The 14,384-nt window shown below is 32.3% G+C and overlaps 3 protein-coding genes and 1 non-coding gene across 7 annotated transcripts; all 4 read left to right on the top strand.

Moving 5' to 3' along the window:
* Positions 1-6,194: 6,194 nt before the first annotated feature.
* F42C5.5 lies at positions 6,195-7,882 on the top strand (the record flags this gene model as incomplete). Of its 2 annotated transcripts, NM_001306902.3 has the most annotated exons (5): positions 6,195-6,253; positions 6,299-6,449; positions 6,908-7,298; positions 7,349-7,713; positions 7,764-7,882. In NM_001306902.3, the coding sequence occupies 5 exons, from the start codon at positions 6,219-6,221 to the stop codon at positions 7,812-7,814; spliced, it is 993 nt and encodes a 330-aa protein (NP_001293831.1). The 2 variants fall into 2 exon arrangements, with proteins under 2 accessions (NP_001293831.1, NP_001368425.1); NM_001380317.1 differs by lacking the exons at positions 6,195-6,253; positions 6,299-6,449 and having other exon boundaries at positions 7,064-7,298; positions 7,764-7,814.
* Positions 7,883-8,288: 406 nt separating this feature from the next.
* Positions 8,289-12,361, top strand: F42C5.4 (RING-type domain-containing protein; the record flags this gene model as incomplete). 2 transcript variants are annotated; one of them, NM_068761.5, is made up of 9 exons in its annotated part: positions 8,289-8,346; positions 9,367-9,435; positions 9,543-9,733; positions 9,808-10,000; positions 10,183-10,844; positions 10,890-10,968; positions 11,216-11,328; positions 11,378-11,491; positions 11,577-12,361. In NM_068761.5, 9 exons carry the CDS (start codon positions 8,289-8,291, stop codon positions 12,234-12,236), a joined length of 2,139 nt encoding a protein of 712 aa, NP_501162.1. In that variant the 3' UTR covers positions 12,237-12,361. The 2 variants fall into 2 exon arrangements, with proteins under 2 accessions (NP_501162.1, NP_001293830.1); NM_001306901.3 differs by lacking the exon at positions 8,289-8,346 and having other exon boundaries at positions 9,369-9,435.
* Positions 12,158-12,178, top strand: 21ur-15026. The gene has a single exon (NR_056152.1).
* Positions 12,362-12,841: 480 nt separating the features above from the next.
* On the top strand, positions 12,842-14,319 carry F42C5.3 (Protein containing ALS2cr12 (ALS2CR12) signature; the record flags this gene model as incomplete). Of its 2 annotated transcripts, NM_068760.4 has the most annotated exons (6): positions 12,842-13,000; positions 13,046-13,240; positions 13,435-13,668; positions 13,712-13,831; positions 13,880-13,948; positions 14,097-14,319. In NM_068760.4, 6 exons carry the CDS (start codon positions 12,890-12,892, stop codon positions 14,232-14,234), a joined length of 867 nt encoding a protein of 288 aa, NP_501161.2. In that variant the 3' UTR covers positions 14,235-14,319. The 2 variants fall into 2 exon arrangements, with proteins under 2 accessions (NP_501161.2, NP_001293829.1); NM_001306900.2 differs by lacking the exon at positions 12,842-13,000 and having other exon boundaries at positions 13,049-13,240.
* Between the last annotated feature and the right edge of the window lie 65 nt (positions 14,320-14,384).

Here is a 14,384-nt window from a genome sequence, read left to right as displayed (position 1 = left end):
TTGAAAATTTCAATTTTGATGAAATATTAACAAGGGAAAGAGGTCAAGCAAAGGTGACCCCGATGAGACAAATAAAATAAAAAACAAAAGATCATTTGCCCACGAACAAAAAGATGGATAATGTAATTGTTTTGTTTTTCTCTCATATTAAGCAGAAACTTTGCATTTTTGGGGACAGAAATGTTCGCTTAGTCTTTTATTCTTAAAAATTGCACAGTGAAGCCCAAATTGTATAAATTTTTGATAAATGAAAGACAATGATCACTGATTTAAATACGTACTTTTGAATCACTTGTTTCTGGAAATGTGTGTTTTTTCTCGCAAAACTAGGATATTTGCAGACAAAGAAAACCTTGAGAAATATTCATGATAAAATAAATTTCAAATACGGAGAAATACACAAAAAAAAACAAAAATGAACAGAACTTTAGGCAACTTGCCAGTTTTTTTAACTTTGAGTTTCAAATTATGGTATTTTCAAAATCTGGATGTACTAGAATAAAAAAGAAAATTCGTAAAATTTTCCAATTTAATGAAAGCACGATTTGAAAATCTAAAAACTATGAAAACAACATTTTCAGGCTACGGAAGATATTTTCTTAAATATAGGAGTGGTATATTGAAATAGCTATTCGATTAAAAAAATATTTTTGTTAAGAAAAAATTCCAATACATCAAAAACGGAAAAAGTGCATACCACTGCCCAAGTTCTATTACAAAAATTCTGAATGAATCGTACACTTTCATTCAAAGAGGACGGGATTTTCTTTCATCATGCAAGAAAAAAACCTAGAATGAACCAGGAAACGAGCAATTTTAATTTTTCAAAGTGGACTTTTCCTAGTTTCGCCCTGCTCAATGTAATTTACGAACGAATTTTTTTTGCCCCTTTTCTGGACCAAAAAGAAAAAAAAGAAGCGATTTTAAATGCATTCCTATCTTTTCTTTCCCACATTTTTACTAAATTTTCTTTTCAGCTTTCCAGTTTCAGTTCAGAAAAGGACATGAAAACATTATTTATTGGAAAAATAGATTACAAGAAAAGTTATGAGAAAAGATCATGAATTAAGAGGTCCAATTGCTCTTGTGACTTAATAAACAAATATATTCAGAGTATTGAGAACGGGAAGAATTAGCATAAAAAATTAATATTTGAAACGTATTTCTCGGCTTTTCATCTGTGATTTTCTTTTTTTCTGTCATTATTTGCTCAATTTCAAACACTTCAAAACGTTCTTCAAAATCACTTGAAACCGTAGAAAAAAGCATCAATTAGTTCAAAAAAATGACCTTGTCATGTCATTTCTAGATTTCAATGATGAACCCTCGGGTCTCGACACGAAACTTGAAACTTTTCAAAGGGAAACATTAACCGAAACCTGATATTCGGGCGGTTCAAAAAAGGGCAACGTCCGTCTGAACAGGGGCGGAGTATGGAATCAGGAAGAGAGGCATGGAGCTAAATTTAAATGTTTCATTGAATCAAATTACTCTGATTCCTTGCTGAAATTAATCTATGGTGACTAAGAGCTCATTTGATGAAATTTCTGTATTTGGGCTTTTGGGAGAATGTAGAAGTATATTCTAACAGATGGTGAATTATGCAAGACTCCTTTCCAGTTTGCCACCTCTCCGAGACACATCATAAAAGCATCCGGCAGGTCGGAAAAGGGCGAGTAAAGAGGCGAAAAGGAGGCGCTTTTGTGACGACTCAAACGGATGGAGAGTCTAGTTCAATGCGAAAAAACATCTTCTGTTTTTGACATTCAGAGCCACTCAAAAATTGAGTGAGGAACTTTATTGTTGTCGAAAAAAATTATTTTTACACTTTTTACTTTTCAAACCTAATTTTACTAAAAAAAAAGATAACAATAAGTTTTCACTGCACATTTTTCTGCCTTTTTACGATTAGAATTCTTGGTTTCTAGTGTCATCATGGCATTAAATAATAAGAAAATCACGGGGTTTTAAAAGTTTTTTAGGTATTTAAAAATATTTGACGTTATTCTGTTCATGAGATAGCATAATTTTGACAGAGGATTAAAATAACCATATTTGCGTTGTTCTTTCTTCACTGCAGTGGCCAACGTGCCAAAATACTTAAGAACATGCAATTGATGACATAGTAAGGGCAACGAATGTATTCAACGTGACTTTATGTTTAATTTTCCTGTTCAAAAAAACAGCACGCAACACAACCAATAAAACTGTTCCATTTTTCAAACAATTAGAACATGATTGGATGTCGTTCACGAGTCTTATGAGCAATACCACACGTGCACGCACGGAACTGAAAAGGGAACTTTTAATAACTTAATAACTTAAATCTGTTCAAAAAACAATGAGAACAATTTCAATCGTGGGTTAAAACAATATCTTCGGACAATTTGTTGGCTTATCTCTTTTTCTAACTTTGCACCGCCAGTCTAAAATACAAACAAACGATCGTCATTCACACTCAAATTTTTCTTTGAAAGGTACGTCAATAGATCGAATGACAACAGTGATCACAAACAGAAAAAGAGGCGAAAAAACGATGGTTAAAAATTTGGAAAAGATGGAAAAATTGAAGAAAATATATATTTATTTCTTACGAGTTTTCGTTTTTGTTAAACGAATACGACGATACTGAATGAAAGCACAAAATAGATGGACGGAAGGGAGAACAGGTGATCGTGGGAGTTTTTTAAAAAGAATGAGAAGAAACTATTCATATTTTATCAAAAATCAAAACTCTTGAAATATTCACTCAAAAATGGAATAAAGAAATAAAAATTAGCATCGTTATAATAAATTTAAATAGCCCAAAAAGTACGAATTTTCGTAGTTAGATTTCTCAAAAAAAATTTCTGTTGCAGGAAAATTTGATAACTGACTCTGCCTCTATCCGACTAGGGAGTTAATCAAGCACAAGGTGCGAATGAGAAAAATTTAAACTGTTATGCGATAGCTGACATGGCTTTCAGAATCTGTAAAAAAAGACCGTTGTAAGTCTGGAAATTTTTGTAAAAACATCGGTTGATGGTTGGTTGATTAACCCCCTAATAAGCATACACAAAAAACCACTTTAAAAAGTTCTTTGAAATATTTTAAAATTGAGTTTGGTAGCTACGGATTTTACTTCATCTATTAAAAATTATACTAAATGTGTTTTTAACTAAAAAAAAATAGTCACACGTAGATTTTGAAAATACTGAAAATAGATTTTTCTTTTCAACAAAATAATAAAGACACAAATATAGTTTTCATTAATGAACGAAAAAGTTTATTTCCAAGAAGTTGGTCTCAAACTTTCAGCAAACATATTATACATTCAGCTCATAAGCCAACCCAACAATAAACATATGACTTTTTTACTTTTCTCTGAACCAAAAAGAAGAGCATGACTTAGAAAACAGTCATAAATGGACTAAAATACCAGTGTTGTAACCTTTTTCAAGTTATTAAAAACAGCTGAATTTGCTATACTGAAAATTTGAAATGAAACAGATTCGCCGTGACTTTGAAATAATTCATTTTCAGCTGCTTTTTCGTAAATTTTTTAGTATTGTTTGTTTCAGAATCCAATTAAACTTTCAAAACAATTAAGTAGCGTAGGAATAAAGAATGACAAATGATTCAACCACCGGAAAGCGGAAATCTCGTGGTTCCAACCGTTTTTAATGAGGTTCATAAGGTCTTGTAACCGTTATAACCGAAACAGGAAAAACGAGTGCGCCCCATTTTCTATTGCTTCGCGATTTGTTCTTTTACCAGCAAATTAATTTTCAGAAAGGGACGTCATAGAGCGTGAGTGCACGCGAATTCTTACACAAAAACCAAAAAACTGCATAAAAATAGTTTGGAACGAGGAGGGAAAGAAGTAGTGAAAATGGCAGAGAGGATAACTAATTACATCAGAAATTCTAGTGAAGTCAGTTTTAAGAATGCCGAAGCTTCTTTTGTCAATTTGGAATATTTTATAACAATAATTTATTAAGCTTATGCCGGTTGCAAAAATGTGATGTGATATTTGCAGTAAGAAGAAATTCCGAACACGACATTTGAAAGACCGGCGAGCCGGACCCTATTACTTTTTTTGGAATATACAGAGCTTATAAATGTTCAAACATAAATAAAAATATCTAACTCTTAAAAAGTAGGCTTACTAACTATAACTTTAAACATATGTATCAGATAATCGAAAACAAAAAAACTGCAAAAGAAGGAACACCCAGGAGAGGCTCCAAGCAAATGGTCACTGCAAGAAAAACTGCGTTCAACAACAACAATCATAGTTACAATTTAAAAGAGTTTTGGTAAGTAACTCACAAACGTCATTTTAATGTGTTTTGATAAATTTTGGAGACTACTATGTTTGTCAATTCTTCCAATGGTTTCGAGCTTGAAGTTTCGAAGAATTATAATAATTATTTGTTTCATTATTGCTCTGAACTCTTCATAGATTTGAGTTTAAAACTTCAAAACTCACAATTCAGTAAAAATCACGAAATGGATAAGATATTTTCAGAATAATTGCCAGCTGTGCAAATTTGTTCAGTCGAAGAGAATGCAAAATATGCAAATGCACGCAAGGGTAAATTTCCGAGTTTACTATTTGGCACACAGATTTTCGAAAGTCAGTTGACTTAAAAGATTAGCTGAATAAGCTTCCTTATTTTATTGTTTTAATTAAAAAAGTCATTCAAAATTGATAAAGAAATGTGCAACACTCTTTCCTGCCTGCCTGCCTTCAGGGCGACCAATGACCTCCTTTACTAGTACAACATTGCTGGATATACTTTTCAAAATTCCAATTGTCTAATAAAGAAACAAGTAATAACCTATTAGGTTGTAGTACTGTAGTCATATATATTTCTGAGAAAAGTACCTCGGAGTCTAGAAGAAAAAATACAGCCATCTACTGAGGCACCACAGACAAAAAAAACAAAACAGAATATTCTGCGAAGAACAACACAAAAGGCGGAAGATGGGAGAAAAGAGATGTGTATTTAAAGACACTGAATAATGCGAAAATACGGGATGTGTCAGTGGGTCGTGAATTATTGAAATTTCACAAAAATGGAAGAGTTTGGCGTTTGTCCTTTTCATTCGCCACGATGCTCTTTGTGTCATGAGCATGATTTTGTTGGCAAAGAATAAAATGAAATAAGCGGAAATGACCCAAATGTTCATATTTGCAACTGAATACGAAAAGCTTCCTGAAAGGTATTCAATGGTAGAGAAGAAGGAATAAGCTTTGTTGATTCTTCAAAAGATTAAGTAATATCAAATTGTGACTTCTTCTTTTGAAAATATGTGTTCACAATGATCATCCATGTGTGAGACAAATAGGAATATGAAGCATTCCAAGTAAAGGATTTGTTATAGTCCACTATCCTTTTTGTATCTTGAACTGGGATAAAAAACAAAATCTGAAAGAAAAGAAAAAATTCGTACACTGAAAGAAAGCAAAAACCCCCTCATTAGCTTTTCAAAGAAGAAACTCCAACTGAAAATTTCATTTAAAAGTTTCTACATTCGTTGTAACACAATTCTCCAAATTTAAATTGCACCTATTTCATAAGTATGTTCCAAACCATGGTTGATTAAGACAACTTTGAACTACAAATACTACAAACTATGTGAATTTGTATACTGAGGCTTACATAATAAAACTATAGAAACCCGAAAGTATCATTACGTCATACTTTTGTATCTGGTTTTTTTTGGAATTTTGGAAATGTTAGAATTTTCGAATTTTCAATCCTCGGCTTTTATAATATTTGAAAAATTGAAAAATCTCTTTTAAATAAACCTATAGACTAATACGAGAAAATAGATTTATCTAATTAGTTTAAAAAAAAACCGAAACCCTTCATCTCAACCTTTATTTTCTGGAAAAAATTTAAAAAAATTATACAACTAGAGGCTCAAAAATTTTGAGATCGCGAATTTTTCGGAAATTTTGAAGTTAAAAAGTTAGGCAAGCATGAAGCAGGCTTGATTCAGGCGCGTAGGTAAAAAGAAGGTCTCCCATCTTCCCGAATTGGGTGACGGATAGTCCAAAAAGAAAAAATTTTAAAGAAAAAATCATTAAATTATTTTGAAAGAATACGTGATAACAAAAAACGTAATTTAAAAAAAACACGCAAAACTAAATTTAAAAAAATGCTTCAATGTTAATAATCGATCAATAAAAGAAAAAATGTATTTTTCAATTTTTCATAGTATCAGGAATGACTTCTCAAGCTGCTCCAACAGCTGATATTCAGCAAGTTTTGACTTAAACAACAAGAAAAGTCATGAAAATTTATAGAGAAGAGAGCCAACAAACCACGGTTGTAGGTGAGCCAGTTGATGAGTTCGTACATCTTCAGACGACACGTGGCAAGGAGACATATCAACAAGATTTGGATGACATGAATTTGGATGATGAAAAAATTGAACGATTTATCCGAAATGGAGAGGTAATTTCTGCTTCTATACCTCGTGTCTCGCTCCAAACCTACCGACGTAACCTACAGTGTTCCCCAGACAAAGATATTATCGTGGCTGTTTCCTCTATTTACACGGAACCTGAAAAATGTTGGGCGCTGCAAGAGATAGCATGCATGCATTAAGAACGTAGACATGGCGTGTAAGTAGGCAATAAGGAAGGCAACCAAATAGGTTACAGGCATGGCCAATATGGGTAGATGTGGGCAGGCAACTTACATGTCTTTTTTTGTCCTCTGTGTGCCTGCATAGTGCCCTGTCTGTCTTTGTACATGCCAATGCGTGCTTGCCTACATTCCGCCTACTTACGCGTTCGCCTGCAAAAGTGCCTACTCAACAAAAAAATCTAGAACACTTCTGAGTGGAACAGTTTTGAATTCCTCTACTCTGAAAAATGTGAAAAGCCAGACCCATATCAATAAATTTCCAGAAAAATCGTTTCACAAACGTGACATGCTTCGACGAAATATTGGACCGTGAGAATCAAGAATTCTTTGTTCATGCGAATACTTTCCGTACTCCATATGGAAACTTTCTCATTAGTCAAGCACCAAATGACTCGACAAATGCTGATCATCTTCATTTGATGTGGATCTATAATGTCCAAACTGTTGTTTGTCTGGTTTTGCCAGAAGAGGCTGGAGGTTATTTTGTGCCAAAAGAAGGAGAAACTTTCACGAGCTTTCAAAAGTATCAGATAAAAACGATCGGAATTTTTGATGAAAAACAAGGCGTCACTGTTTATCAATGTGAATTGAAATCGTATAAAGCTCCGAAGAAACTCAATCGTCGAATGGTTTATATCATTTGCTGCGATACATGTAATATTTCTGATTATCCAAATTTTATTTTAAAAAATCAATTTTTTCAGCTGTTGGATCTATTCGTTCTCCTCGTCAACAAACTGTTATCATGGAATACATGTGGGCTTTTGAAGAGACAAATGCAATTGAAAATGAAGTAGCATTAGCAGATGCAACAACAACTGTTTTAGTTCATGGAATTGCTGGAACTCGTCGATGTGCTTCATTTGTTGTTGCAGCAGTTATGTGCAAACAGTTGCTTGAAACTGGACAATTCTCGGCAATGGAAACATGGTTTGAAATGAGAAAGAGAAGAGCTCATACGTGCACTCGTAAACATGATTTCTTTTCGTCAGTCTACACTTTTTTTGCATTTTGTGTTCAATCTAGTGCCGTCAGCGAGACTAATGAGAATTATGCCAAGACTATGGAGGTAAGTAATTTTATGAAAACTGTTTTTTTAGTAGATTAATCATTTTACAGATTGTGAAGGATCTCCTTGTCAAGAAGAATAAAGAAGAGAAAAATGACTAGAAATTTGAACTTGATTTTTTTTAGCAATTCGTAGAACTGCTCAAACCAAATAAATAGTCTTTGTCAGATCAGTCTTTATTGTTTTATTTACGTATTCCGCTTTTCTTTAGAAACATATTTTTAAAAACCATTATCGGTTTTGAACTCAAGCTACGATATAATGTGCAAAAAGCTGTGTAAAATGGAATATTAATTCCGCTGATTATAAATTTAATTGGTATTTCTTGTTAAATCTTCACAAAACCTAGAGGCAAAAGTTGTTTGCCGAAATCCCAGAAGCCCAGGAAATTACGTAGGAATTTGCAGTGGCGGATGATGGAAAGGCGGCAAAAAGACAACGAAATGTTACTAGAGCAGAGAAATCAATGAAGGTATTGAATTGATTTGATGATGTGAGGTTGAAAACTAACAGAGACGACGAATACATGTTCATCTTTTAGAAAGGCGATAAAGCAATTTGAGTGTGGAGAGGAAATGGAGTGGAAGAGAGTGGAAGCCAGGTTAGAAATATCACACGGCTCAATTGCTACAGGTTTGAGAAGTTTTCCTTAATATTTTAAGTTTGAAATTGAATTTTGTTCGGTGTGATTTAATAGTAGATATTTGAATTAGCGAAGACATTTTTTCAGTAATGAGCGGAGGAGGTTTTCATATGCGAAACTGATTGATCAGCACTGATCGTTTGACTTGAAAATTTGGAGATCATGATAATAAGGAAAAATAGAGAAAAGGTAGATTTTCGCATTTTTTTGCAATTTTTGAAATCTCCGATTTCGAAGCTGGGACTGCAGTTCTTTCAACTACAATTATTGCACGATCAACTCGGTAACATAAAACATAATTTTTTAGCAGAATAAACAAATAAAGTTTTCGGACAACGTCAACACTGCTAAAATAAAAAAACTCTTTTAAAAAATAGGCTGTCTGAGCAGAAATTTCCGTAAAATTTTCCGTAAATGTAAATTACATATAAAATGCAAAATAAGAGTAATTGCAATAAAAATTGTAGAAATGACCTGGTGTCAGAAAAGAAAATGAGACGCTTTGAAATGAACTTTCAATTGATATAAGAGTGAAAGTGTAAACAAGTTTCAAACTGAATTCCCAAGAAAATGTTGCTTAAAAACTCGTTAACTTTGACATCTTTAAGATGTTTGAAACTTTTTTTCCTTTTTCCATTTTGTTACCTTGTTTTTGTTTTTATTATATTCTTTGATTTACTTGAAGAAGTTGATTTCAAAGTTCCAAGACTTTTTGATAATAGATATAGTGTTAAATTTTTCTATTTTCCCTCCTATTGCTAGGTTTAAATTTTCATGCTGCAAACTCCGCAACATGCAATATAATTTCTGTTTTTCCTCGTGATGTCTGTAAGATACGCAGACAGAACAACATATTTTTGAATGAGAAACGAAAATGTGTTGATAATGTCAAACATTTTTGCCTTGAAATTCATTCCTATTAATTGAAAATTAAACTGTTTAATCAAAAAATATAAGGAATACTTCTCCTTTCACTTTTCCAAAACTTTTCTAATTATTTCAAATTTCAGAAATGCTTCATTTTGTATCTCTGGTATGTAGTGGGTGTGATTCTTTGGGTGATCGTGACAGATTTTTTGGTAGGTATTTTTGTACTACCCTCTGGTGCACTTTCAAGGTGTACTTTTCAATAGTACTTTGAGCGACCAAACTTCATGTATTTTCGTTAAATTTATTAATATTTCAGATAATGACAAAAAGCGACCATGTGTCAGCTCATGTAATCATTCACTTTGTTCACAATGTTTCGACAAATTCACAGAATGCCCAATTTGTAAAGAGCCGCTTGTTCGGTCTGAAAACTATCAAGCTCGAAAAATTGTAGAACATTTCAAAGAAAACCCAACGATGATAATTGAGAAATGGTGGAATTCAACGGTAAGTGTTACATAAGTTTATTGAATGTTAGTAATAACTTAGAAAGAAAAAAGTACACTATATCTATATTTTAGGCAAACGGTTCTGAGACATGTTCTCATTGCCACAATGATGCCAAAAAACCTAGATTTTGTGTTACTTGTGGACTTCAAAAGAAATATCTAATGATGTGCCGTGTGCCAAAAGATGGAATTGAACGTGACGATGCTGAGGAACAAGAGGAATGGAAACGAAGACAGGAAGAAGAAACAAGAAAATCGAAAAAGTGTAAGCGTTTAATGTAGGAAATGCTGAAAGTTTGATATTATTTAATACTATGAATCATATTTATTAACGAAGGTATTCGATCCGTTTTTTAGTTTTTTTTTGAAATCTTTGCCGAACTTAAAGGTTTAAATAGCAAAACGGAACAATTTTACCGCCTATAAATAACTTGCTAAATTTTTTAGATTTGATTGTGAATGAGTTCTTACCCAAATCAAATTCCTGGTATGATGATAAGAAAATGAGACCAGTATTTGGATGTCCATTCAATGTAATGGCGAATCAATTGTTATGTGCGGACTGTTGTTTTGAACATCATGAAGATCATGCATTGAGAACAAGTGAACAATTAATGTACATAGACGCAGATTGGAACAAATCAGCCTTAAAAATTGTCTCCGACTTCATATGGTATGAACTGAGAAGCAGAAAATCAAAATGTCTCATTAAAACGATGCGATTACACAGAACGTGCGAAAAACTAATTCATTTTGTAAAATGCTTTTACACCTATACTGAACCAAGCGATCGAGAATCACATGTTAAAGGACGATGGAGATCTGATGTCAACAAATATTTTGAATCGTTATCACGAAAGAATGTTGACTCAGTTTCAAGAGAATACGTTGACGAGTTGATTCAAAGTCTCTCGATTCAATTGAAATATTTAACTTACCATGATGACTGCAAATGTGATGATATTTGGAATCAAATGCATAAAATCTCATTCGGAAATCAAGTTGAAAAATTATTTGTGAAAGTTATAAATGAATTGGAAGATAGAGAAATTAAAGATTGTCCGCTTACCGATATGGACAAACAAAATATTCAAAACAAAGTTGAAGAGGTAAGCGGTCGAGTTTTTATTTTGTAATTAGTTTAATTTTTATAGGTCTCCAAACATCAAATATTTAGAATCTATACTGCATTTTGCTGGAATTACACAGAAAAGGGCGTGTTCCATTTATTTGGTTTGTTTTAAGACGTTTATCAATTTCAATACAATAGAAAATATGTAAAACAGAAGCTTGATATAGGACAGACGATTTTTTCGAACATTTTGCCAATTTCCGTTTTCGGAATTTCGATTTAAAAAAGGAAGTTGCCGGATATTTTTGGGAACTTTCAAACCTAGCCATATTTCTAAAATCAACGAAAATTTACGACTCCAGCAATTTTCGAATTGGCGAGTACCTGTGGTTTGAAACTAAATTTCAGATAACAATGAGCACAAGCCATGTGTTTGCCCAAATTGTAATATTTCGACTTGCTTGGAATGCCTGAAAAGTAACTGGTTGTATAAATGCTCATTTTGTGGTGAAGCGTTTTTTGTAAGTTTTCCTAATTTCAGCATACTCAACATTATTTCATATATTTTAGGAGGTCGGTTTAGGAATTGTACGTGAATTTAATGAGGATGTAAATATTCTGGAATTGGTTGGACTTTACAAACGGAACTGCGTAGATTTTCTTGAAGAGTGGTGGAGATGTGAGGTGAGATGATCGTCATTTATCAGTTTGCTTTTCTACTAGATAGTAAAGCAAGTTCAAATAAAAAACTAGTTCAACCATTTTTCAGCCATCCCATCTCGGATTCTGTTTGAGTTGCTCATCTTACTCGGAAGAACTTGAAATTTGCGTGTTTTGTGAATTTCTTGATAAGCACAAGGCATTGAAGACAAAACCGAAGATCGAAAACAGTATACAAATGAGACAAAATTTGTCTTTAGAATTCAACTATTCTGGTCTGAATGATTTTCCAATTCGCTGGCAATGTTCGGATTGTAAGAAAAGATTACATTCCAATTGGGTACATTCTCAATGTGATAGCTCAATTCCCGAACATTGGAAAGGAACCTGGCGTCGTGGATGCAATCATATTCTAACTCGAATTCTGCGGTCAAAGTGCAAATGTTATGATGCAAATGCAGATGAATGCGAATACAATTCTATAACTTTGAAGTCCATAAGGAATTACGAGTTTGCCATGAAAGTTGCAACAATGGGTTTGATTTTCCGTATTCTGAAGTCAGGAATTGAAGAAAATATAACATGTAAAATAAAGAGAGGAGAAATGCTAAACACTTACGGACTTCTGAAATCAAAATGCCGTTACTTTTTTATCAATTCCATGAAAGAGGAGATAAACGAAGAAATGAATCGACTTTCAAATGAAATCAATAAAGAATTAGACAATTTGAAGATTCAATGGAAAAACTACAATGGAATCACAATATAACTGTTTCTAATGAAGTTAATAAATGTGTTATGTCTCCTCAAATCTGTTTTTAAAAATTCATGAATTTCATGTGCTCCTGAAAATGTCCAGAAATTTAAGTTTTAATAAATTTTTATTATTGTCAACTTCTGAGTTTAAAACGTGTATAGTTGCATAATTATCGGGAACATACCCCCATTTCAGCTTTAAAGTCGTTTTCTTCTTTTTCAAGATCCAAAATTCCTTTTGATTTAATAGTTTTAATAGAAGACAATTCTTCCTCAAAATTCTTTCTGACCTCATTAATATCCATTGTAAAAGTCGAACCATTTTTTGAATAGGAATATTTGTTGAATATTTAGGAAAACGAAATGAGTTTGAAACCGCTTGATCATTTTCATTCGGGAAGTTATCTAACTATTAGGAACAGAGAAGTGTGAAATGAAACTTATTTTTAATTAGACTTTATCAAAAATATTTCATAACATGTTTTCCAATCATTTATTGCTATGCTCTAATGTTCTGCGTCTCCAAAAAAGTTCCGTTTCACACTTCCTCTCTTGCTAATAGTTAGATAACTTCCCAAATAAAAATGATCAAGCGGATTCAAAATCATTTCATTTTTCTAAATATTCAACCAATATTCCTATTTATAAAATTGTTTGATTTTCACAATGGATATTAATGAAATGATAAGGGGATTCGAAAAAGAATTGTCGGCAATAAAAGAAAAAGGACAATCAGATATTCAAAGAGAAGAAAACGAGTTCAAAGCAGATATGGAGGTATGTGCCGAATAATTGTGTAATTGTAAGTCTTTTTAAACTCAGAAAATGGAAGATGATCATTCAAAAGAAATGGATCGTTTGAGAAGTCAAGCTGCCAAAGTTCAATCTGAGAAAGAAACGTTTGACAGAAAAAGAAGAGAGACACTTGAGAAACATAAAAAAGAATTGGACGAACTTGAAAAAAAGAATAAAAAGGAGGAAGATGATCTTCGAGAACAGAATATGAATCTATGGAACGTGAGTCAAGTTCTTTTTTTCTGTTGGTCAATTTAGAAAGAGTGAGTTGGTTTAGCTCCATAAAAATACAACATTATCCGATTAACGAAAAACTTGAAACATGATAATCAATATATTGGAAGACAACGAATAGTAACTTAAATTATTAATTCAAAAAAATCATTACCCTACCGTAAAATTACACATAAATTCAGAAAAACCTCGATCAACAAATTGCGTTGGGAAACGAGTTGAACAACAAGTACACCGAGATTTCAAATCAAAACTCAAGACTTCAAATTAAAATTGGACAAGAAGAAGACATCAGAGTGTTCAAAATAAAACTTCTCGATGTATCAAAGGTTTGGACTGACGTAAAAGTGAATTATCAAGATTATCTGAGAAACACTCTAGACGAACATTCAAATTCGAATAAAAGTGATGTTTTGGTAAGTATTATGGTATTTATAAACTAAAAATGTTTATTTTTAGAAGGAAATCGACACTTTGATTTACAATAAAGAAAAATTGAACGAAGTTTTGATTACAGCAAAAAAACTTCTTGGAAAGTGCCAAAAGTTTACAACATCTGACAGTTTCAAAGTCATCAACGTTAGTTTACCAAATATATTTTACAAAGTTTTCATGATAAAAATTCAGGATTCATTGACAGAGCTGATGAGGTTCAAGTTTGAAGATGATATTTTGATTGAACTAAAAACAATTATTGTGAGTTGTTATTTGTAAATTAATTGAATGATTATTTTCAAAATTTTGTTTGAAAGTTAATAACACTGAGGGCAAAAGCAAAACATTTTGTTTGATGCAATTTATTTGTGTTAAAAAAATTTATAAATCAATAAATTAAAAATTTCAGAAGAAAAATGGTTCAGCGGAACAATCATTTTTGACTAAAATGGATGAAACAATTGACAAATACAACGAAATGGTCAATGAACTTCCTGGTTTACAGCTTAAATCCGTTGAACCAATTCATCAGGCTGCAATTCAATAAGTTTGTTTTAAACACGAAATATCGACATATTTTTTTTATTTCTTGTGACTTTTTTTTCTATTGAATAAAAATTCCTCATTGCTAATCGTAAAATCTACTTCCTTATCACTTGGTCAGTTTCACCCTGCAAATGTTACCTTTTCGTCAGCA

This window comes from Caenorhabditis elegans, chromosome IV (assembly GCF_000002985.6).
Source record: "Caenorhabditis elegans chromosome IV".
Classification (NCBI taxonomy): domain Eukaryota; kingdom Metazoa; phylum Nematoda; class Chromadorea; order Rhabditida; family Rhabditidae; genus Caenorhabditis; species Caenorhabditis elegans.
The sequence above is the reverse complement of the archived record's forward strand: the minus strand, read 5'-3'. Positions and strand labels throughout refer to the sequence as shown.